Source organism: Schistocerca americana, chromosome 3 (genome assembly GCF_021461395.2).
Source record: "Schistocerca americana isolate TAMUIC-IGC-003095 chromosome 3, iqSchAmer2.1, whole genome shotgun sequence".
NCBI classification, from domain to species: Eukaryota; Metazoa; Arthropoda; class Insecta; order Orthoptera; family Acrididae; genus Schistocerca; species Schistocerca americana.
In genome coordinates, this window is record NC_060121.1 from 526,536,752 (window position 1) to 526,561,283 (window position 24,532).

At 45.4% G+C, this 24,532-nt stretch overlaps 1 protein-coding gene across 1 annotated transcript in view; it reads right to left on the bottom strand.

Moving 5' to 3' along the window:
• Positions 1-24,287, bottom strand: part of LOC124606191 (synaptotagmin-5) — a 241,677-nt gene extending 217,390 nt beyond the window's left edge. Inside the window, exons 1-2 of the mRNA XM_047138159.1 lie at positions 24,105-24,287; positions 23,656-23,802 (exon numbers count right to left, since the gene is read on the bottom strand). Coding sequence (XP_046994115.1) covers positions 23,656-23,802; positions 24,105-24,287 — 330 coding nt within the window. The remainder of the gene's footprint in view (positions 1-23,655; positions 23,803-24,104) is intronic.
• Positions 24,288-24,532: the final 245 nt, after the last annotated feature.

Genomic DNA, 24,532 nt, shown 5'->3' on the forward strand with positions numbered 1-24,532 from the left:
AGTGAAGGGAGACGAAAATTTAATAGTCATGGGTGACTGGAATTCGATAGTAGGAAAAGGAAGAGAAGGAAACGTAGTAGATGAATATGGATTGGGGGAAGAAATGAAAGGGGAAGCCGCCTGGTAGAATTTTGCACAGAGCACAATTTAATCATAGCTAACACTTGGTTCAAGAATCATAAAAGGAGGTTGTATACATGGAAGAAGCCTGGAGATACTGACAGGTTTCAGATAGATTATATAATGGTAAGACAGAGATTTAGGAACCAGGTTTTAAATTGTAAGACATTTCCAGGGGCAGATGTGGACTCTGACCACAATCTATTGGTTATGAACTGTAGATTAAAACCGAAGAAACTGCAAAAAGGTGGGAATTTGAGGAGATGGAACCTGGATAAACTGAAAGAACCAGAGGTTGTAGAGAGTTTCAGGAAGAGCATAAAGGAACAATTGACAAGAATGGGGCAAAGAAATACAGTAGAAGAAGAATGGATAGCTTTGAGGGATGAAGTGGTGAAGGCAGCAGAGTATCATGTAGGTAAAAAGACGAGAGCTAGTAGAAATCCTTGGTTCTTGAGGACAATATTATGGAAATGGAAGAGGATGTAGATGAAGATGAAATGGGAGATATGATACTGCGTGAAGAATTTGATAGAGCACTGAAAGACCTAAGTCGAAACAAGGCCTCGGGCGTAGACAACATTCCATTAGAACTACTGACTGTCTTGGGAGAGCCAATTCTGACAATACTCTACCATCAGGTGAGCAAAATGTATGAGACAGGCGAAATACCCTCAGACTTCAAGAAGAATATAATAATTTCAATCCCAAAGAAAGCAGGCGTTGACAGATGTGAAAATTACCGAACTATCAGTTTAATGAGTCACGGATGCAAAATAGTAACGCGAATTCTGTACAGACGAATGGAAGAACTGGTAGAAGCCGTCCTCGGGGAAGATCAGTTTGGATTCCGTAGAAGTATGGGAACACGTGAGGCAATACTGACCCTACGACTTATCTTAGAAACTAGATTAAGAAAAGGCAAACCTACGTTTCTAGCATTTGTAGACTTAGAGAAAGCTTTTGACAATGTTGACTGGAATAATCTCTTTCAAATTCTGAAGGTGGCAGGGGTAAAATACAGGGAGCGAAAGGCTATTTACAATTTGTACAGAAACCAGATGGCAGTTATAAGAGTCGAGGGACATGAAAGGGAAGCAGTGGTTGGGAAGAGAGTGACACAGGATTGTAGCCTCTCCCCGATGTTATTCAATCTGTATATTGAGCAACCAGTAAAGGAAACAAAAGAAAAATTCGGAGTAGGTATTAAAATCCTTGGAGAAGAAATAAAAACTTTGAGGTTCGCCGATGACATTGTAATTCTGTCAGAGACAGCAAAGGACTTGGAAGAGCAGTTGAACGGAATGGACAGTGTCTTGAAAGGAGGATTTAAGATGAACATGAACAAAAGCAAAACCAGGATAATGGAATGTAGTCGAATTAAGTCGGGCGATGCTGAGGGAATTAGATTAGGAAATGAGACACTCAAAGTAGTAAAGGAGTTTTGCTATTTGGTGAGCAATGTAACTGATGATGGTCGAAGTACAGAGGATATAAAATGTAGACTGGCAATAGCAAGGAAAGCGTTTCTAAAGAAGAAAAATTTGTTAACATCGAGTATAGATTTAAATGTCAGGAAGTGCAGCCATGTATGGAAGTGAAACATGGACGATAAATAGTTTGGACAAGAAGAGAATAGAAGCCTTTGAAATGTGGTGCTACAGAAGAATGCTGAAGATTAGATGGGTAGATCACGTAACTAATGAGGAAGTATTGAATAGGATTGGGGAGGAGTTTGTGGCGCAACTTGACAAGAAGAAGGGATAGGTTGGTAGGACATGTTCTGAGGCATCAAGGGATCACAAATTTAGTATTGGAGGGCAGCGTGGAGGGTAAAAATCGTAGAGGGAGACCAAGAGATGAATACACTAAACAGATTCAGAAGGATGTAGGTTGCAGTAGGTACTGGGAGATGAAGAAGCTTGCACAGGATAGAGTAGCATGGAGAGCTGCGTCAAACCAGTCTCAGGACTGAAGACCACAACAAAAACAACCAGATAGAGTCATTCCAGACGTAGAACGTATCCTTCCGGATGCCATGAGGAACACAGGGTGCAGCCGACTGCAGGTGGTGTCTCATGTCGCTTTGGTTCGGAAGAGATTCTCTCTGGTTTTGAGTGACTAACAGAAGTGGTAAAGGCTGCCAGTCTTGCTTGCGAGATGAAAGCAGAGCTGACCATTTGCAGCATAGTCGACAGGAAAGTTTGCGGACCTCTGGTACAGAGCCGAGTGGGCGGTCTGAATCAGAGGCTCAGACGCTTCTGCGACCGTGTAGGCTGCAGATTCCTCGACTTGTGCCGTAGTGTTGTTGTGTTTCTGGTTCTTCTGAGTAGGTCAGGAGTGTATTATACGCAGGAGGCGGCTACACGGGTAGCGGGGCTGTGTGTCGTGGACTGGGCGGTTTTTTAGTTTAGAGGGTCTCGGGCAAACACAAAAAGGGCTGCAGTCTCAAAGGGAGGAGGTCGAGCGCTGGAAGAACGTGGATCTAGGAACCATCGGTATAAGAGTTGTAAATTGTCGTAGCTGTGTTGGAAACATACCAGAGCTCCAAGCGCTAATAAAAGCACTGATGCTCAAATTGTTATAGGCACTGAATGCTGGCTAAAGCCGAAGTTCAGCTGAAATTTTTGCGAAGGACCTAATGGTGTTGAGAAATGATAGGGTAAATGCAGTTGGCGATGGCGTGTTTGTTGCTGTTAGAAGTAGTTAATCTTCTAGCGAAATTGAAGTAGATACTTCCTGTGAGTTAGTATTGGCAGAGGTCATTCTTGGCAACAGGTGTAAAATAATAATTGGACCCTTTTACCAACCTCCCAACTCAGATGATACAATTGGCAAAAGGTATAAAGAAAACTTGAGTTTAATATCAAACACGTACTGGACTCATACAGTTTTAATTGGTGAAGACTTTAATTTACCCTCGATATGTTGGTGAAAATACATATTTAAATCTGGGGTTACGCGTAAAACATCATCGAAGAATGTGCTAAACGCATTCTCTGAAAATTGTTTTGAGGAGTTCGTTTAATTGTCCACGCGAATAGTAAACGGTTGTGAAAACCCACTAGACCTCTTAGCAACAAATAATCCTGAGTCAATAACGAGCATCAAAACGGACACAAGGATTACTGAACACAGGATTGTCATAGCGAAGTTGAATATTGTAACCCCAAATCCTCCAAAAATAGACGGAAAACATACCTGTTCACAAAAACAGTTAAAAATTCACTTGACGCCTTCCCGAGAGATAATATCACCTCCTTACAAATTAACAGTGGAAGTGTAGGCCAGATGTGACTTGAATTCAAAGAAATAGTATCGACAGAAATTAAGAGATTTATAAACTAAAACTAAAAACCTCCCGAACAGGCCATGAAGGCCCAAAGGTACCGACCGGCCGCCGTGCCATCCTCAGACCACAGGCGTCACTGGACGCGGATATGGAGGGGCATGTGGTCAGCACACCGCTCTCCCGAGCCGGCCGGAGTGGCCGAGTGGTTCTAGGCGCTTCAGTCTGGAGCCGCGTGACCGCTACGGTCGTAGGTTCGAATCCTGCCTCGGGAATGGATGTGTGTGTTGTCCTTAGGTTAGTTAGGTTTAAGTAGTTCTAAGTTATAGGGGACTGATGACCTTAGCAGTTAAGTCCCATAGTGCTCAGAGCCATTTGAACCGCTCTCCAGGCCGTATATCAGTTTCCGAGACTGGAGCCGCTACTTCTCAATCAAGTAGCTCCTCAGTTTGCCCCACAAGGGCTGAGTGCACCCCGTTTGCCAACAGCGATCGGCAGACCGGATGGTCATCCATCCAAGTGCTAGCCCAGCCCGACAGCGCTTACCTTCGGTGATCTGACGCGAACAGGTGTTAACACTGCGGCAAGGCCGTTGGCCCAATTGAGAGATTTATACCAAATAAATTAACAAACGCCGGAGCTGATCAGACTTGGTACACAAAACGGGTCTGAACACTGTTGCAGAAACAATGAAAAAAAGTATGGCAAATTTAAACTAACGCAAAGTCTCCAAGATTGGCGATGTTTTACAGAAGCTCAAATTTTAGTGCGGAATTCAATGCGAAATGCTTTAACAGTTTCCACATCGTAACTGTGTCTCGAAACCTGGCGAAAAATCCAAAGAGATTCTGGTCGTATCTGAAGTATGCTATCGGCAAGATACAATCAATGCCTTCTCTGTGCGATACCAATGGAAAAACTATCGAAGACAGTGCTACCAAAGCAGAGTTACTAAATACAGCCTTCCGAAATTACTTCAAGAAGAAGATGAAGTAAACATTCCAGAATTCGAATCAAGAACAGTTGCCAACATGAGTAACTTCGAAGTAGATATCCTTTACGTAGTGAAGCAACTTAATTCACTTAATAATAAAAGCATGTCCTCCGGTCCAGATTGTATACCAATTAGATTCCTTTCAGAGTATGCTGATCGAAATAGCTACACACTTAACAGTTATATACAACCGCTCGCTCGACAAAATATTCGTACCCATAGACTGGAAACTTCCGCAGGTCACACCAATATTCAAGAAAGGCAATAGGAGTAATCCACTAAATTACAGGCCCATACCATTAACATAGATATGCAGCAGGAATACGGGTTTAGAAAACACTGTTATTGCGAAACACAACTAGCTCTCTACTTACACGAAGTATAGAGTGCTATCGACAAAGGATTTCAAATTGATTCCGCGTTTCTTGATTTACAGAAGGCATTTGCCACTATACCACCCTTGCGGATTGTAGTGAAATTTCGTAATTATGGAATATCGTCCCAGTTATGTGACTGGATTCGTGATTTCCTGTCTGAGAGGTCACAATTCGTAGTAACTGACGGAAGCCGTCGAGTAAAACAAATGATTTCTTGAGTTCCCTAAGGAAATGTTATAGACTCTCTAGTGTTTCTTATCTATATAAATGATTTAGGGGACAATCTGAGCAGCCGTCAAAGGTTGTTTGCAGATGATGCTGTCGCTTATCGTCTAGCAAAGTCACCAGAAAATAAAATCAAACTGAGAAACGATTTAGAAAAGATATCTGTATGGTATTAAAGCTGGCAATTGACCCTAAATAATGAAGAGTGTGAGGTCATGCTAATGAGTGCTAAAAGGAATCCGTTAAACTTCGGTTACACGATAAACCAGTCAAATCTAAAGGCCGTAAATTCAACTAAATACCTAGGAGTTACAACTGCGAACAAATTAAATTGGAAAGCACACACAGAAAATGTTGTTGGGCACGCAAACTAAAGACTGCTTTTTATTGGCAGAAGACTTAGATAATGCTACACATCTACTAAAGAGACTGCCTATACTAAGCTTGTCCGTTCTCTTTCGGAGTACCGCTACGCGGTCTGTGATCCTTACTAGATAGGATTAATGGAGTACATCGAGAAATCTCAAAGAGGAGTAGCACGTTTTGTATTATCGAGAAATAGGAGAGAGAGTGTCACTGTCATAATACAGGATTTGGGTGGACATCAGTAAAGCAAAGGCTTTTTTCGTCGCGGCGGAATCTTCTCACGAAATTTCAGTCACCAACATTCTCTTCCGAATGCGAAAATATTTTGTTGACGCCGATCAACATATGGAGAAACGATCATCATAATAAAATGAGGGAAATAAGTGCTCACATGGAAAGATATAGGTGTTCGTTTTTTCCACGCGCTGTTCGAGATTGGAATAACGGAGAATTATCCGGTAGGTGGTTCGATGAACCCTCTGCCAGGCATTTAAGAGTGGTTTGCAGAATTATCATGTACATGTATTTTTTCTCCATTTTTCTCATGGTCCATCTCTCTGCTTCGTACAGTGCAATACTCCAGATGTATCATTTCTAATTCCAAGCTTATCTTGCTGGTCACCAGAGTCCTCTTGTTGAATGCGGCTTTGACTATGGCGATTCTTGCTCGAGTTTAATGTGAGCACTGAGTATCCTTTGTCAACAAGCTTCCCAAATACTTGAACCGCAACACATTCATCAGTTCTCGATTTTCGACATTTATCTTCAAAGGTTTCTCCCGTTTTGATATCCGCATCACTTCTGATTTCTCGATGTTGATGTCCATGTCGTATTTCCTTCCAGTTTCTACCGACTGTTTCATCATGTCTTGCATTTGTCTTTGATTCTTAGTGAGCTCTACCAGGTCATCTGCATACTTGATGGTGTTGATGAGTCGTTCTGCTATCCTGAAGTTACCACATTCGTGCAGAGCTTCTCTCGGCAGCCATACTGCTTATTTGGCGAAGACAACCTTTTATTTTTGGAATATCCGAAGTCACTCTATTACGAATAACGTTATACTCCGTATTACACTCTCGACTTTGCCTGGATGTATATTTTAGCAATGGTTTCTCCTTCTGAATAGCTGATTCTCGAAGATCTTGCTTAAACCATAGGGTTCTGTATGTAGTACTGCCTCCTACCACGGAACTCTCTTCGTACCTAAAGTTTCATCTGCTGCCTCTTGTATATTCGATGTGTCTGGTACAAATGGCTGTATCCTTAGACCAAGAAGTTTTCATGAACTGTTGAAAGTGCCTGATCAGTAGAAAGCGGATTAGGCTCTGAACATCTTATTCGACCGTTTGCGTGCAATGCAATTTGTTATTCTAGCTAACGCAGGGGCTGCGTGGAACAAATAATACACACACCAAAAAATTTTTTGCGTCACCCCGGTTTCCAGAACTCCTGAAGACAGACGTTGACCGTGGATATTGTATCACAGACACAGTCACTATGACTGTTCAGAGATATCACTAAACTCCCCCACAGATGTAAACAACCATGCGTGACCAGCGCCTATTAGACGGAGGGGGTCCGACAGCAGATCATTTCCAGTCATTCCACCAGGAAGGAGGTACACAGCTCGTGTTGTCTGTAGTTCAACCATGCCTAGAGAGTGAATACCGCGGTTCGATCGCGTCCGCATTGTTACTTTGTCCCAGGAAGGGCTCTCAACAACGGAAGTGTCCAGGAGTCTCGGTGTAAACCAATGCGATGTTGTTCGGACATGGAGGAGATACAGAGAGACATAAATGTCGATGACATGCCTCGCTCAGGCCGTCCAAGGGCTACTATTGCAGTGGATGACCGCTACATAACGATTATGGCTGGGAGGAATCCTGGCAGCAATGCCATCATGTTGAATAATGTTTTTCGTGGAGCCACAGGACGTCTTGTTACGACTCAAACTGTGTGCAGTAGGCTGCATGATGCGCAACTTCACTCCCGAAGTCCTTGGCGAGGTCCGTCTTTGCGAAACATGACACCACGCAGCGCGGTACAAAAAAAAAAAAAAAAAAAAAAAAAAATGGTTCAAATGGCTCCGAGCACTATGGGACTTAACATCTGTGGTCACCAGTCCCCTAGAACTTAGAACTACTTAAACCTAACTAACCTAAGGACATCACACACATCCATGCCCGAGGCAGGATTCGAACCTGCGACCGTAGCAGTCGCGCGGTTCCGGACTGCGTGCCTAGAACCGCTAGACCACCGCGGCCGGCCAGCGCGGTACAGATGGGCCCAACAACACGCAGAATGGACCGCTGAGGGCTGGCATCACGTTCACTTCACCGATGAGTGTCGCATATGCCTTCAACCAGACAATCGCCAGATACGTGTTTGGAGGTAACCCGGTCAGGCTGAACGCCTTAGACACACTGTCCAGCGAGTGCAGCAAGGTGGCGGTTCCCTGCTGTTTTGGGGTGAAATGTGGGGCCGACGTACGCCGCTGGTGGTCATGGAAGGTGCTGTAACGGCTGTACGATACGTGAATGCTATTCTCCGACCGATAGTGCTACCATATCGGCAGCATATTGGCGAGGCAAAAATGGTTCAAGTGGCTCTGAGCACTATGGGACTTAACATCTGAGGTCATCAGTCGCCTAGAACTTTTAACTACTTAAACTTAACTAACCTAAGGACATCACACACATCCATGCCAGTGGCAGGATTCGAACCTGCGACCGTAGCGATGGCGCGGTTCCAGACTGAAGCGCCTAGAACCGCTCGGCCACCCCGGCCGGCATCCGTGTTCATGGACGACAATTCGTGCGCCTATCGAAAACATCTTGTGAATGACTTCCTTCAGGGTACCGACATCGCTCTACTAGAGTGGCGAGCATGTTGTCCAGACATGAATCCTATCGAACATGCCTGCGATAGGTTGAAAAGGGCTGTTTATGGACGACGTGACCCACCAACCACTCTGAGGGATCTACGCCGAATCGCCGTTGAGGAGTGGGACAATCTGGACCAACAGTGCCTTGATAAACTTGTGAATTGTATGCCAGGACGAATACAGGCATGCATCAATGCAAGAGGACGTGCTATTGGGTATTAGATGTACCGATGTATAGAGCAATCTGGACCACCACCTCTGAAGGTCTCGCTGTATGGTGGTACAACATGCAGTGTGTGGTTTTCATGAGTAATAACAAAAGCAGAAATGTAGTTGATGTTGATCTCAATTCCAATTTTCTCTATAGTTCCGGTACTCTCTGAACCGAAGTGATGCAAAACATTTTTGATGTATGTAGAATGCACAGGGGAGGTCGTGCACGAGCTGCCATAGGGTTGTGAAGGCTGACGATTCTCTGTGCCGAGCCTGTGTGCTGCGGACCATCGCGTGAGTGCAGGTCGTGAGCGCGCACCGGAAGGAGGCTATACCGTATAGCGGGCCGCGCCGCCCCCTCCATCGATCGCCGCCGCCACCACCGGCAGCACAGCGCCAGCAGGCCGGCCGCCGGAAGGACGCCGCCGGTGCGCCTGCCTAACCTCGCCTCGCCTCGTCTCACGCCCATAGCCTGCGTGTTCCAACGCCGACAATGTTTAAAACTCTCTGCCAACCACTCCTAGGAGCGGAAAGCGAAGCTGTTGTACGTGAAAAGGCGTAACGTTCAACGTACAGCAACTCAGAAGAAAAGACAGACCTGGAAGACAACAAACTACGTCTGCTGTTCGAATGACACTGGGACACGGGTGCTATCTAGCGTATTTATACAGTTGCATGCCCGTGACATGACGCAAGAGTGGCTGGTCTGTGCTTCGAGTATTTTTCTTGGCATCTGACAAAATGGCTCTGAGGAGTATAGGACTTAACTACTGTGGTCATCAGTCCCCTAGAACTTAGAACTACTTAAACCTAACGAACCTAAGGACATCACACACATCCATGCCCGAGGCAGGATTCGAACCTGCGACCGTAGCGATCGCGCGATTCCAGACTGTAGCGGCTAGAACCGCTCTGCCACTCCGGCTGGCCTGACATCTGACAATTTATACGTGTTATCTGACAATATACGAGGTGAAAAGAAAAAGATCAAAAAAATTGCCGTATTTGGCGGTTGGTATGCGATTCCTCATTCCAGTTCAAGACGAAAATATATGTAGCAAAACTTAGTCCAGCCAGTAGGTTGAACAGATTTAAAAAAGAGGCTCTGGCAACGCTGTAACTGCGTGCAGGTTGGCGAAGAACAGGTGGCACGGTCTCTGCTATGTGTTGGAGCTGTCCCACCAACTCAGTGAGACACGGCAGTACCGTGGGGAACGGATGTTCGAGCCGAGTTTACGCCAAAATTTTATTTTCTCCCGTTAAAGCATCAAATTGTATCCAATTTACATCTCCACGATATGGTACCTTGCGCATTTCTTTCTGTTACTATACCTTCATTTAAACATTAATACATATCATGCACTTCTTACAGACGTAAATGACCACTTTGTTTCGTTCCTGACACAAACAAATCTGATTACTGTTCCCTTTTGATGTGTATTGGCTGGGTAGTTTTGGCAGCGGACGACGAGTTCCTGTTTTCCTGGCCCGGAGGAGATATGTTTTCTTTCTGCTGCGGCGACACTTCCGTCGACGCACGTCTATGTTGGCCCGCAGTCTGCCGCCTGTACCAGCAACCTCGTCTTGCCTCAAGTAAATTTCATCGTTTGATACGTGCCGTGACGGAGTGCCGTCAATTAATCCGGAACCATTGATCTATTCAATATTGTGAATTCAGCAAGTGCATAACATTTGAAGCATGTTCTGCAGGCCCGAAGTTCCTCGTCACTATTCAAGTCAAATGGCTGTGAGCGCTATGGGACTTAACATCTATGGTCATCAGTCCCCTAGAACTTAGAACTACTTAAACCTAACTAACCTAAGGACAGCACACAACACCCAGCCATCACGAGGCAGAGAAAATCCCTGACCTCGCCGGGAATCGAACCCGGGAACCCGGGCGTGGGAAGCGAGAACGCTACTGCACGACCACGAGATGCGGGCGCCCTCGTCACTATTATCTGCTCTTTAACTACCCATTTAAATCTTGTCCCCTTACTGCATCTTAAATTTTAAAGCCTTTTACTTATGGGTATAAACTGTTGGTTTTTGCTTTTTAGCCGCCCGGTGTGGCCGAGCGGTTCTAGGCGCTTCAGTCTGGAACCGCGCGACCGCTACGGCCGCATGTTCGAATCCTGCTTCGGGCATGGATGTGTGTGATGTCCTTAGGTTAGTTAGGTTTAAGTAGTTCTAAGTTCTAGGGGTTCAAAATGGTTCAAATGGCTCTGAGCACTATGCAACTTAACTTCTGAGGTCATCAGTCGCCTAGAACTTACAACTAATTAAACCTAACTAACCTAAGGACATCACACAAATCCATGCCCGAGGCAGGATGCGAACCTGCGACCGTAGCGGTCGCTCGGCTCCAGACTGTAGCGCCCAGAACCGCACGGCCATTCCGGCCGGCTAAGTTCTAGGGGACTGATGACCTCAGCAGGTAAGTCCCGCAGTGCTCAGAGCCATTTGAACCATTTGTTTTTGCTTTTTACCACAGTCATTAGCTAACTCTACTCATTGTAAAACTTGTCTCCTTGTTGTCTGTTGGCTGTGATAGCTGCCTGCTGTATTTGCCAGCTTGTTTTGTATCTTGGGGAATAGTTTATTTATTTAATGTTTATTGCCAATGTTTCTGCTGGTGTGTACCTGTTGGGAGTCACATTCGCATTGTATGCCTTCCCAGCTTTGCTTGTGTTTTGGGGGATTGTGTATTTTATTGCTTAAGGGATTTTATTAAGGCTTATAGATTTTAAGGGATTTGCAATAACCACACTCAGTGGTGCGACTTGTTATCCTTTCTGTATCTTGGGTGGGCATTGTCTGTTTGTTTAAGGTGATCCACTCTTGGGAATTGTTAGTACATTTAGTCATCTGTAATTCATTTTACTGGTAAAACTCAGTTTTCTGAACTCGCTTGCATCCACACCTAATTGGTATGACTTCTGACTTGTATTTGGGGACTATGTATTTCTGGCTTCAAGCCCTGTTCTTATTGGTATAAAGTGTTAAAGTTTGTTACTAGTGAATTGATCCTGTTCAAGTTTTAAAAATTATTGTGAGCTTTGTTATTCTTTTGACAAGGTGTTTAATTTGTAATCGTAATGGTTGTTGTTAACCAGTAAAGTGTATTCCATGAAGAAACAAGCTAAAAAATATGTGGGTCCACATTCCATGTGTTTTTCGTTAAACTTATCCCAATCCTTGTTTTGAGTTATCAACCGTAGCAGTCGCTGAACGCCAAGTGGAACGTTTTCTAATGCATGAGGCAAAGTATTGAAAACAAACGTATGATACAGGAGCGCATTCAACTTTCCCAGCGGTAGGTAACGGTCCAAAAGCACTCATCTCATGATTCCAGCAGGAAGGTTTATGCTGAAGCGTATCACGGGTGACATGTGGCTTCTGCTTCGAACAGTAATGGCTGTTGTGGAATTTGAAAGTACCTTAATGAATGACGTTAAATACCTCAGTTCATATCACGTTATTTATAAAATATTCTTTATCTTCCTCTGGTGCAAAAGCCTTTCACAAAACTGAAATCTTTGAATGTGGTCTTCTGGCTCCTGGTATGGAGCGGATGTGTAACGATTTGGATGCAATTCTTCAATGTGCAACATTTCATCAACCAGTCTTTGAGATATCTGGAACTGCCTTGCAATATCATGAATACTTTGCTGAAGTGATTTGGGAACGGTTTCAAGAATTATGTCCTCTGTTTGTGGAGTACATCTAGCCCTTAGACGACCTCTGTCCATTACTTGTGGACGAAGATTACTGGTTTCCCTATGATGTTGCTCCAGGCGATGAAAACGTTCTTATTGGGATGGTGCCTTTGAGGATACTGTGCAGGATACGCATGGCCAGCAGCAACAGCTTGGTTATTGGGTGTACGCAGCACCAAAAGCATATGGACACATTAACCGGTTGTGTTCTCTATCAGGGAGCTGCCCTACAGGAACTTGACAGGGCCAGTTATGGTTGTACACTGCACGGTTATAAGGTACATGAGGCTGTTTAATGGATCCCACTCTCATATGATAGGCTATTATCATGTGCCAAAATGAAATAATGCTTGTAAACTAGGGAATCGAGTGTTAAAAAGGAGCCGTGCGGGGTAACCGCGCGGTCTTAGGCCACCTTGCCAAGGTTCGAGCGGCTCCCCCTATCAGAGACTCAAGTCCTCCCTTGGCCATGGTTGTGTGAGTCGTCCTTAGTGTAAGTTAGTTTAAGTTAGATTAAGTAATGTGTAAGCCTAGAGACCGATGACCTCAGACGAGAATCCGAACCATACATCCATTGTGGATGTGGGTTCGGCGTCCCAGCAGTCTACTCATTGTTCTACAATTGCTGGTATTGTAGTATGGTATGATACGCATTCTTCTGTACTTTCCAACGTATTGCATGATGTGCCAGTATTGGCACTCCTCGTCTTCATACAAGTTTTTCAAAATGAACACGATCTGATTTTGTAAGATAAACTTTTGTCTTAAATCTGGATGAGGAGGACAGGATGTTTTATTCACCGTGTATAATGTGGAGTGTATTTGTGTATGTCTGGGATCTTCCACCAAACCCTGGATCGATTTCAACCAAATTTGGCACAGGAACAACAGGTATCATGAGTATCAACATGTAGTATTTACATATTCCCAGCTCCAATACGAACGAGTGGCGATACGAACAACACTTTGTTTTTCTCCAGACCCTACCATATAGGTGCCCTACATGACAGGCAAGTGTGGGAACATTATCAGCTTCCCAAATCAGCCTGATTTGCACGGCAGCCTACAGGGTAGGGACAAGAAACAGTTTCCCAGGCCCTGACATCTAACTGCCATGCATGATGGGCGTCCTGGTTCAAAATGGCTCTGGACACTATGGGACAACTTCTGAGATCATCAGTCCCCTAGAACTTAGGACTACTTAAACCTAACTAACCTTCTAAGGACATCACATACTCCATGCCCGAGGCAGGATTCGAACCTGCGACCGTAGCGGTCGCGCGGTTCCAGACTGAAGCGCCTAGAACCGCTCGACCACTGCGGCCGGCCGGAGCTCCATTGCAGACCACACCTACGTGTTCACATGTTGACCCTGCGACATCATCAGTTACGACTGCAGCGGAGACGGGAACATCGGGATTCGACCGTATAGTAATGGAAACGTGTTGGCTCTTCTGATGAATCATATTTTTGTCATAATAGGTCGATCGTTGCCTCCACAAACGCCGGTATCGAGGTTAATGGCGGCTCGAAACGTGCACGTTTGTGGGAGCAGTATTATGCTGTGGGAGATATTCTCCTACCCTTGCATGGGACATGTGGTAGAAACCGAAGACACACTGTATCACTTCATGCGTGATGTCTTCCCCGACAGCGATGTCATCTTTCAGCAGTATAATTGTCCGTACTTCAGTGATTTGAGGACAATTATATTGAAATCACGTTGATGTCTCGGGGACGAAATTCGTTTGATGCAAATCCTATGGAACCTATATGGGTCGCTGTCGGGCGCCATCGCTGCGTACGTAAATCAGCGGCTTGTTATTTACGCGAATTACATGACCTGTGAGTAGACATCTAATGCCACATACCTCCGCAGACCTACCAACAAACTGTCGAATTCTTGATACGCAGAATCAGTGATGTACTTCGTTCCAAAGGTCGACAAACAAGCTATTAAGCAAATGGTCATAATGTCTTGACTCATCGGTGTACATCTGTCGTGATGCTGTAAACAGAGTCGAAACTCGCCTGAAAAGACAATGCGACACCACGACCTTCCAGCATGCTGGAGTAACTGTGGGTCAGCAACTTCTGTTGTACCCAACGAGAAACCAGTCCAAAGCTGCAAATTTTATTTTTGTATTCACTCGATGATCGGTTTCGGACCGAGACCCATTTTGAAATTATCGTAATGTAGTAAAAAATGATATTTCCGAAGATGTGAAAACCGTGTCAAAAATGTGCAACGAACAGTTACAGCGCTTACAGATAACTGTTAGTATGCGTTGTAACTGTTCGTTACAACGCATACTAACAGTTATCTGTAAGCGGTGTAACTGTTCGTTGCACATTTTAGACACGGTTTTCACATCTGCGGAAATACCATTTTTGCCTATGTTACGATGATCTGAAAATGGGTCTGGGCCGAAACTAGTCATCGAGTGAATAAAAAAGTGAAATTTGCAACTTTGAACGGGTTTTTTGTTGTATTAAATGCGATATCACTCCCAGCCCTGTGAGAGGGAGGCGTGGCGCTTGTCCCCTCACGCCGGTCTTCCCTTCCCTACACCCAGAACTCTTCGTTTGGTTTAAGTTCGCGGCCGACTGCCAGAAAAGTGTCCGCTACAACATGAGTGCCAGAACGAGAAATAATAGAGCATGCACAAATTATTCGAATCTGGATTTTGCGAAGCAAATTTAAAACTAAAAGCATTGTACTCACCAGAAGCAGCAAATTCTTGACTTTGGGGCGACAGCTTCAAAATAATTAGTAGGGACGATATTGCAAATCGATTCGTTGCTCCTTCTTGTTCGCAAATGGATCTGTCATCTCAGATTAAATGTTCAATTTCAAACACGAATGACTTTTCACACGATAGCATCCATAAAGCACTCAGTCATTCTTCTTTCATTATGCTTCGTAGGAACGTTTTGATTCTCTTGAGCTCTGAAAAGCACCGCTCAGCTTCTGATGTCGAGATAGGCGTCGTGATTAGCAGTTTCAAAACTTTAACAGTCTCGTCAAATGTGTCACGAAGTTCAGCCCCCAGAATCAGCGAAAGAAACGGAACTGCTCCAGAAACTGATCTCAACTTAAACCTAGCTCAGAAGACTTGAAACTCGCCCTTCAACTTTCTTTTTTATAGAAATGGATATGTGTCTTTAATTTCAAGGTATTTGTCCGAAAAATCTGTGATGTATATCTCAAACTGATTTACATCAAATAAGTTGGCTGCAATTAGGTGTCCAGTGAACTGAAAACGTAATATTATTTCAGAAAGGACTGCATCGCAGACTTCCAAAGCATCCCCTTTTTTATGCACATCAAGAATCCGTGGCTTCTTGGCAGGCATCGTTTTATTATTTTCGAAACTGATCTCATTAAGGCTGGAGTCAATGTCATCTCTGATGTTTTGCATTACCGCTTCAAAGTTCTGGTTGTCTTGCGTTGCTGTGGTCGGTTCGGTTCCCTTCTTCTGAAGCTGATTAAAAAGTACGTCTGCATGAGGAATTATCTTATAGAAAAATGATGGCCAGAAAATGAATTCGTTATCTTGCAGTCTTTGTTTGTATGAACCATCTTTCTCAATAGTAGAAGATTGTTTTATGTTCTCACTTGTTCCAGTGACTCATATAACACTAATAAGATTTTTCCCTGTTTTCGGAAACATCTTTTACTACTCGCGAATGGTAATTCCATCTCGTCTCACCCACGGGGCAAGCTTTTTTGAATAATGCTATGCAACACTTTTGATCTCTCCGGCGAGTTAAAAAAGAAAGAAGAATTACCTGAAAGGTGCACAAAAAAGATGTGGGCTTTGTGGTTAACAGAGGCTGCCGTAGACATAAAGTTGAAGTGATGCAGAACAATGGATGTAGTTTGCATCTGGATATTTGTCTTTAATTAATTTCTGAACCCCGTTAGACTTGCTACTCATAACGTTTGTACCATTGGAACTCTGAGCTATTAGATTTGCTCAATCATCGCCAATTAATGGTTCATAATTCAGCTATAGTATGAGCATTCTGACTTTCTGCATTAACAAAGTTCCAAATCTTTCAACAGGTTTTCCGTCAACAACATAACGCAAACAATAACCAACTGAAATTCGCACGGTACATCTGTGCTTTCATCCGCGATTACTACAACATAATCGCCACGTTTTATTTCTTTACGAACTTCATCATATTACACTTCTAACGCGCATTGCAGTAGTTCGTTCCAAACAGTCTTAGAAATTCCTTTGAACACTGATTCTTGAATGAGATGAACTTTAAGATCTTTATCCAGTTCCGCACTGAACTGAATTAGCTCGAGAAAAACCCCCTTATTTTGAGAGGCCCCTGAGAGCAAGTTCCAAAATACTACAGCATGGAATACAGTTTACAATTAAATTCAGTATATATCTGTTCTTTTCTATACGTTTGTTGTGGCTGTCAATTGATTGTCTCTATTGCTAACCAAATTTCTGCTGAATGTTGGTTTTGCCTAGAAATGAAAGACTAAGCACATTATTGATGTGTCGCTTTGACATTTCCTGCACTTTCATTTTAGAGCATATATGCTCAATATCGGCTATTCCGGTCTTACACCTATGAACATCTCCCCCAATTATACACAAGGAAAACAAAAAACAGCATTGTTTTCTTCACAACGACAAATTCATTTCTTATTTTGTTAAATTTTTGGATTGAACTTACAGCATCGATTTTTTGTTTGCTGCTACAGATTCAGATTAGGGAGTGGCCTACCTAGTGTTTTTTATCTGGGAGTCCTGTCGCTAAAGGGCGTTTTTAATAACTCATTCACTTTGTTCATGTTTGCTATTTTCACAGTCAACTGAATTTTCCCTTACAGATGGCCGGCCAGAGTGGCCGAGCGATTCTAGGTGCTACAGTCTGGAGCCGCGCGACCGCTACGGTCGCAGGTTCGAATCCTGCCTCGGGCATGGATGTGTGTGATGTCCTCAGGTTAGTTAGGTTTAAGTAGTTCTAAGTTCTAGGGGACTGATGACCTCAGAAGTTAAGTCCCGCAGTACTCAGAGCCATTTGAACCATTTTTGAACCTTACAGATGACACTGTGCAGACAGCTATATATGGTTAATTACCTGACCTCGCAATAACTTCAACGTGTTTGTACAGAACAGTATTACACGAACGCAACGAGTATAAACAGAAATACTACATCTTTGATTGAAAAACAGATGCTCAACATGTGGTGAGTACTTTAGTCTTTTTTGTTCTGTAGCAGTAGCCTGTTGTTGTGGGATATGCCAATATTGAAATAATTCCTCTTAGTTTCAAAATCTAAGGGCATAACTATGTTTAAATTACACATAGCTATTTACACTTCTGGCCATTAAAATTGCTACACCAAGAAGAAATGCAGATGATAAACGGGTATTCATTGGACAAATATACTATACTGGAACTGACATGTGATTACATTTTCACGCAATTTGGGTGCATAGATCCTGAGAAATCAGTACCCAGAACAACCACTTCTGGCCGTAATAACGGCCTTGATACGCCTGAGCATTGAGTCAAACAGAGTTTGGATGGCGTGTACAGGTACAGCTGCCCATGCAGCTTCAACACGATACCACAGTTCATCAAGAGTAGTGACTGGCGTGTTGTGACGAGCCAATTGCTCGGCCACCATTGACCAGACGATTTCATTTGGTGAGAGATCTGGAGAATGTGCTGGCCAGGGCGGCAGTCGGAACATTTTCTGTATCCAGAAAGGTCCGTACAGGACCTGCAACATGCGGTCGTGAATTATCCTGCTGAAATGTAAGGTTTCGTAGGGATCGAATGAAGGGTAGAGCCACAGGTCGTAACACATCTGAAATGTAACGTCCACTGTTGAAAGTGCCGTCAATGCGAACAAGAGGTGACTGAGACGTGTAACCAATGTCACCCCATACCATCACGCCGGGTGATACGCTAGTATGGCGATGACGAATACACGCATCCGATGTGCGTTCACCGCGATGTCGCCAAACACGGATGCTACCATCATGATGCTGTAAACAGAAACTGTATTCATCCGAAAAAATGACGTTTTGCGATTCGTGCGCCCAGGTTCGTCGTTGAGTACACCATCGCAAGGCGCTCCTGTCTGTGATGCAGCGTCAAGGGTAACCGCAGCCATGGTTTCCGAGCTGGTAGTCCATGCTACTGCAAACGTCGTCGAACTGTTCGTGCAGATGGTTGTTGTCTTGGAAGCGTCCCCATCTGTTGACTCAAGGATCGAGACGTGGATGCACGATCCATTACAGCCATGCGGATAAGATGCCTGTCATCTCGACTGCTAGTGATAGGAGGCCGTTGGGATCCAGCACGGCGTTCCGTATTACCCTCCTGAACCCACCGATTCCATATTCTGCTAATAGTCATTCGATCTCTACCAACGCGAGCAGCAATGTCGCGATACTATAAACCTCCATCGCGATAGGCTACAATCCGACCTTTATCAAAGTCGGAAACGTGATGGTACACATTTCTCCTCCTGACTCGAGGCATCACAACAACGTTTCACCAGGCAACGCCGGTCAACTGCTGTTTGTGTATGAGAAATCGTTTGGAAGCTTTCCTCATGTCAGCTCGTAGTAGGTGTCGCCACCGGCGCCAACCTTGTGTGAATGCTCTGAAAAGCTAATCATTTGCATATCACAGCGTCTTCTTCCCGTCGGTTAAATTTCCCGTCTGTATCACGTCATCTTCGTGGTGTAGCAATTTTAATGGCCAGTAGTGTATAAAGATATTTAAATGTATATTTCTGCATTCGATTTAATTAAGCTTTAATTAGCGTTTTAGAATGTATTAGCATTAAATTGCACAAATATTGTAAGACTGGATTACAAGAATTCTGCACCCCGATGTATTCTAACATGATCGCTAGATAGCAGATCGTGCTTCTATAGGTCCTACACTTTGCTGCTCTCCGGCAGAAGGAACGTAAAGCTCTTAGTCAGCCTGGCTGTGGCTCTACTTCCGCCATTAAGAAGGGTGTAGAAACCAACGGCCGAGCTTTTCACTCAGCGCGAATGAGGACAGACGGAGCCAATCTGCAGTTGGCTTGAAGCTTCAGAAAACCACCGTGAGAGCGTGCGCTGTGAAACGCGCCTCTTCATATCAGAAAATATACTCCGATACAAAGTTTTATGTGCAGTTCGCATTTCTCTTTCTTTCTTTTTTAATACAAGTGGTGCCGCGGCACAGTGGCACTACTTCAGAAGCCGCTCCTGCGTAACACAACTTTCTCACACGCTATCTGTTGTTACAGGGCGGCACTGCTTTCGTTCGGTTATTATTGTGGGTTCTTTAGTTGCTCTGGGAGAAGTCTGATCAAACTAGAACACATAAAATATTTGGTCCCTTTGTTACATAAATGAATAAAATATTTATGTGACTATGACACAGCTTTTTGCCACAGGATTGCTCGTTAATTTAGAACTGTCATTGAGTGTGAAAGCATCAGTTCATGCACTTATTAACAAACTATTCTCTCGAGGTACAAAAGTACAAGTTCATCAGGGACTTAACAACTCGTTGGTCCTACACTGTGATGCTGACTCCTTCAGATGAGGTCACGAACTGGGCTGAGCTCTTCCGTTCTGGACACTATATCGACCTTAGTATGAGGGCGCTGCTATGCTGAGAGGGAGGTGTGGTCTTTAGGAGTGGCTTCCAGTTGTTGTCGCAGATTGCAACGAGGCCTCGCTAATGTCTGTGGTAACGATTTTAGTGTGGCACTGCGATTTCTCGGCGATACCACACAAAGAACATTCATTCAGTAGTGATTTCTGCATGAGAAACCTGCTGAGTATTATTTTCTTATACACATACAGATGGCACTGGGGTGCGCACAAACTTATTTTACCCATACCTGAACAGGGAATGTGGCATGCGAGGTGACAATAGTAGTGGTAGTGGCTGTGTCGCGAACGGCCCCGAGCCGTAAGATAGGTGCACGTTGACAGCTTAACCTGTCGCACAAGTGCAGAGTATCGAGAAAGAATAGTTGCATAAAGAAAGAACCAACGGATGCAAACAAGTCAGTCTATGTGCTGCTAGAAGACATCTCATAAAGGGGAAAAAAACTAAAAAGATTTGTTTAGGGGACAACGTCGTTTACTACGATACTGACAATCTAAAATAAACAACATGTGTCACCTGGATATGATATGCCAGTCCCTTGATAACCTGTTCGGCAATTTCACCTAAAAAAAAATTCTTTTCCTTTCTCAGCTTCTTTCGTGAAGATAGCGAAGCCTTGGGGTGTACTTGTAGTTATGTCCGGCAATTCCTCCTCTTTATTTTTATTGGCAGACTGGAATAGCTAGTCGTTCCTGAAAACCTGTAAAGCTAATTTTTAATCAGATTTTTAGTTCGTCTGAAATAAATGTAACGGAATTGTATATTGCCAGGAGTGCCTAATTATCAATAACTGTCATGCTGTGATAGTCACATATCTTCGAGTGACACTCAACTACTTTTTTCTCACTTATTGGCTATTTTTGAGGAGACAGCAAGATCAGCTAACTTGGGAAGAAGGCTTCAAATTATCTTGTTAAGAAACGATTGGGCCAAGGTGTTGGTATAGTGGCGACCACACGAGATCAGTCACAGAAGCTCTGGAGAAGGCAAGTGGGTCGCAGGGGGCACTGCAGTTTGTGGAGGCAGTTGCGGTAACTTCTTGCTCTAATTCTAGTATTGACATGCGATTCCAACATTCGCCGTCGAAGAACAGCAGTCAGCGTGGGTGCGTGAACGAGACGCCTGTTTTGGAGTCCCGTACGCAGCAACGTTCGATTGAACGGTCGTAGAGGAGACGCTGTCGGTAGCTCCTCGGTTCACCTGGACAGTGAGTTGCTCAATATTTGCACGTCTAATCGCTCGTACACATATCCGCAGCCGTCTTTCAGCCCTGTCACCTGTGGCTCGTGTTGCGGCACAGTTACCTCGGCGCCGGCCTTAGACAGCGCACTTGTGGACAGCGCACTTTACAAACTAAGCCATTTCTTACAAACTAAGCCATTTCGTAAATGCTTCCGCCCTTGTCCCGAAAACCAATGATCATGCCCTTTTGGAACGTCAGATAAATCTCTCTCTTTCCTCATTATGCATCCGACGACACGCTTTATAAACCCTACACTTCTAACAGGCTGTGACAGATGTGTCTGGACTGTGCCGAGAGCTTCAAGTTTCAATGTTTTATGTGACAAATGGTTCAAATAGCTTTGAGCACTATGGGACTTAACATCTGAGGCCATCAGTGCCGTAGAACTTAGAACTGCGTAAACCTATCTAACCTAAGGACATGACGTTTTGCCATTCGTGCACCCAGGTTCAACGTTGAGTACACCATAGCAGGCGCTCCTGTCATTGATGCAGCGTCAAGGGTAACCGCAGCCACGGCCTCCGAGCTGATAGTCCATGCTGCTGCAAACGTCGTCGAACTTTTCGTGCAGATGGTTGTTGTCTTGCAAACGTCCCCATCTGTTGACTCAGGGATCGAGACGTGGTTGCACGATCCGTTACAGCCACGCAGATAAGATGCCTGTCATCTCGACTGCTAGTGATAGGAGGCCGTTGGGATCCAGCACGGCGTTCCGTATTACCCTCCTGAATCCACCGATTCCATATTCTGCTAATAGTCATTGGATCTCGAGCAACGCGAGCAGCAATGTCGCCATACGATAAACCTCCATCGCGATACGCTACAATCCGACCTTTGTCAAAGTTGGAAACTCGATGGTACGCATTTCTCCTACTTATGCGAGGCATCACAACAACGTTTCACCAGGCAACGCCGGTCAACTGCTGTTTGTTTATGAGAAATCGTTTGGAAACTTTCCTCATGTCAGCACGTAGTAGGTGTCGCCACCGGCGCCAACCTTGTGTGAATGCTCTGAAAAGCTAATCATTTGCATATCACAGCGTCTTCTTCCTGTCGGTTATACACTCCTGGAAATGGAAAAAAGAACACATTGACACTGGTGTGTCAGACCCACCATACTTGCTCCGGACACTGCGAGAGGGCTGTACAAGCAATGATCACTCGCACGGCACAGCGGACACACCAGGAACCGCGGTGTTGGCCGTCGAATGGCGCTAGCTGCGCAGCATTTGTGCACCGCCGCCGTCAGTGTCAGCCAGTTTGCCGTGGCATACGGAGCTCCATCGCAGTCTTTAACACTGGTAGCATGCCGCGACAGCGTGGACGTGAACCGTATGTGCAGTTGACGGACTTTGAGCGAGGGCGTATAGTGGGCATGCGGGAGGCCGGGTGGACGTACCGCCGAATTGCTCAACACGTGGGGCCTGAGGTCTCCACAGTACATCGATGTTGTCGCCAGTGGTCGGCGGAAGGTGCACGTGCCCGTCGACCTGGGACCGGACCGCAGCGACGCACGGATGCACGCCAAGACCGTAGGATCCTACGCAGTGCCGTAGGGGACCGCACCGCCACTTCCCAGCAAATTAGGGACATTGTTGCTCCTGGGGTATCGGCGAAGACCATTCGCAACCGTCTCCATGAAGCTGGGCTATGGTCCCGCAAACCGTTAGGCCGTCTTCCGCTCACGCCCCAACATCGTGCAGCCCGCCTCCAGTGGTGTCGCGACAGGCGTGAATGGAGGGACGAATGGAGACGTGTCGTCTTCAGCGATGAGAGTCGCTTCTGCCTTGGTGCCAATGATGGTCGTATGCGTGTTTGGCGCCGTGCAGGTGAGCGCCACAATCAGGACTGCATACGACCGAGGCACACAGGGCCAACACCCGGCATCATGGTGTGGGGAGCGATCTCCTACACTGGCCGTACACCACTGGTGATCGTCGAGGGGACACTGAATAGTGCACGGTACATCCAAACCGTCATCGAACCCATCGTTCTACCATTCCTAGACCGGCAAGGGAACTTGCTGTTCCAACAGGACAATGCACGTCCGCATGTATCCCGTGCCACCCAACGTGCTCTAGAAGGTGTAAGTCAACTACCCTGGCCAGCAAGATCTCCGGATCTGTCCCCCATTGAGCATGTTTGGGACTGGATGAAGCGTCGTCTCACGCGGTCTGCACGTCCAGCACGAACGCTGGTCCAACTGAGGTGCCAGGTGGAAATGGCATGGCAAGCCGTTCCACAGGACTACATCTCTACGATCGTCTCCATGGGAGAATAGCAGCCTGCATTGCTGCGAAAGGTGGATATACACAGTACTAGTGCCGACATTGTGCATGCTCTGTTGCCTGTGTCTATGTGCCTGTGGTTCTGTCAGTGTGATCATGTGATGTATCTGACCCCAGGAATGTGTCAATAAAGTTTCCCCTTCCTGGGACAATGAATTCACGGTGTTCTTATTTCAATTTCCAGGAGTGTATTTCGCGTCTGTAGCACGTCATCTTCGTGGTGTAGCAGTTTGAATGGCCAGCAGTGTAAGTGGCCGGAGCGTGAGCGTACCTGTCTGGAGAGGCTGGAGTCGAGGCTGCCCTGCGAGGACACGGAGGGCGTCCTGGCGAGCCTGGCGCCGCCGCTGGGGTAGGAGCGCGACTGGTGCGGCAGCAGCCCACCCGCCGCGGACGACTCGCCGGCGCCCGGCGGCGGCGGCTGCGGCTGCGGCTGAGGCGGCGGCTGCACCGCATGCTGCTGCTGGCTCACGTTGAAGTCCTGCAACACCGTACCACACCAGTCAAGTCACTCACATCCCAATTTATTTATTTTGCCTTAGATATGCCAGATACCATACAGTACTATACACATTCAGCATGGGAAACTTAAATTAACAAGCAAATGTAACAAAACATTATTCATTATAAATTTAGCTATACATATTAAAGTATTCATATACCTATAGTGCATACATGTTGCAATCTGTCAAAAAAATTAACAATTAAACATAAACAATTTACAATGCCAAGAATTGCACGGTCTGTGAGTCTATGCAGATCCTCTAGTGAACCGTCCCGAAAACCATAACTTTCACACTCGTTTATGTGCTGCATCTTCTGCATTTCGCCGCAGTCACAGTGAGGATCGTCCACGCAGCCCCACATGGCCATCAGCTTGTTGCACACTCGGACACCATTTCTCATTCTGTTTAGTGCCACCCGGCTTCTTTGAGGGATGTTGAGGCCAGGAATACGATCAGCCGGGTTCTTAAAGAGGTGTCCATTGTTAACATTTGCTTGTTGCCGTAGGTGTTTCACCGGCCGGGGTGGCTGAGCGGTTCTAGGCGCTACAGTCTGAAACCGCGCGACCGCTACGGTCGCAGGTTCGAATCCTGCCTCGGGCATGGATGTGTGTGATGTCCTTTGGTTAGTTAGATTTAAGTAGTTCT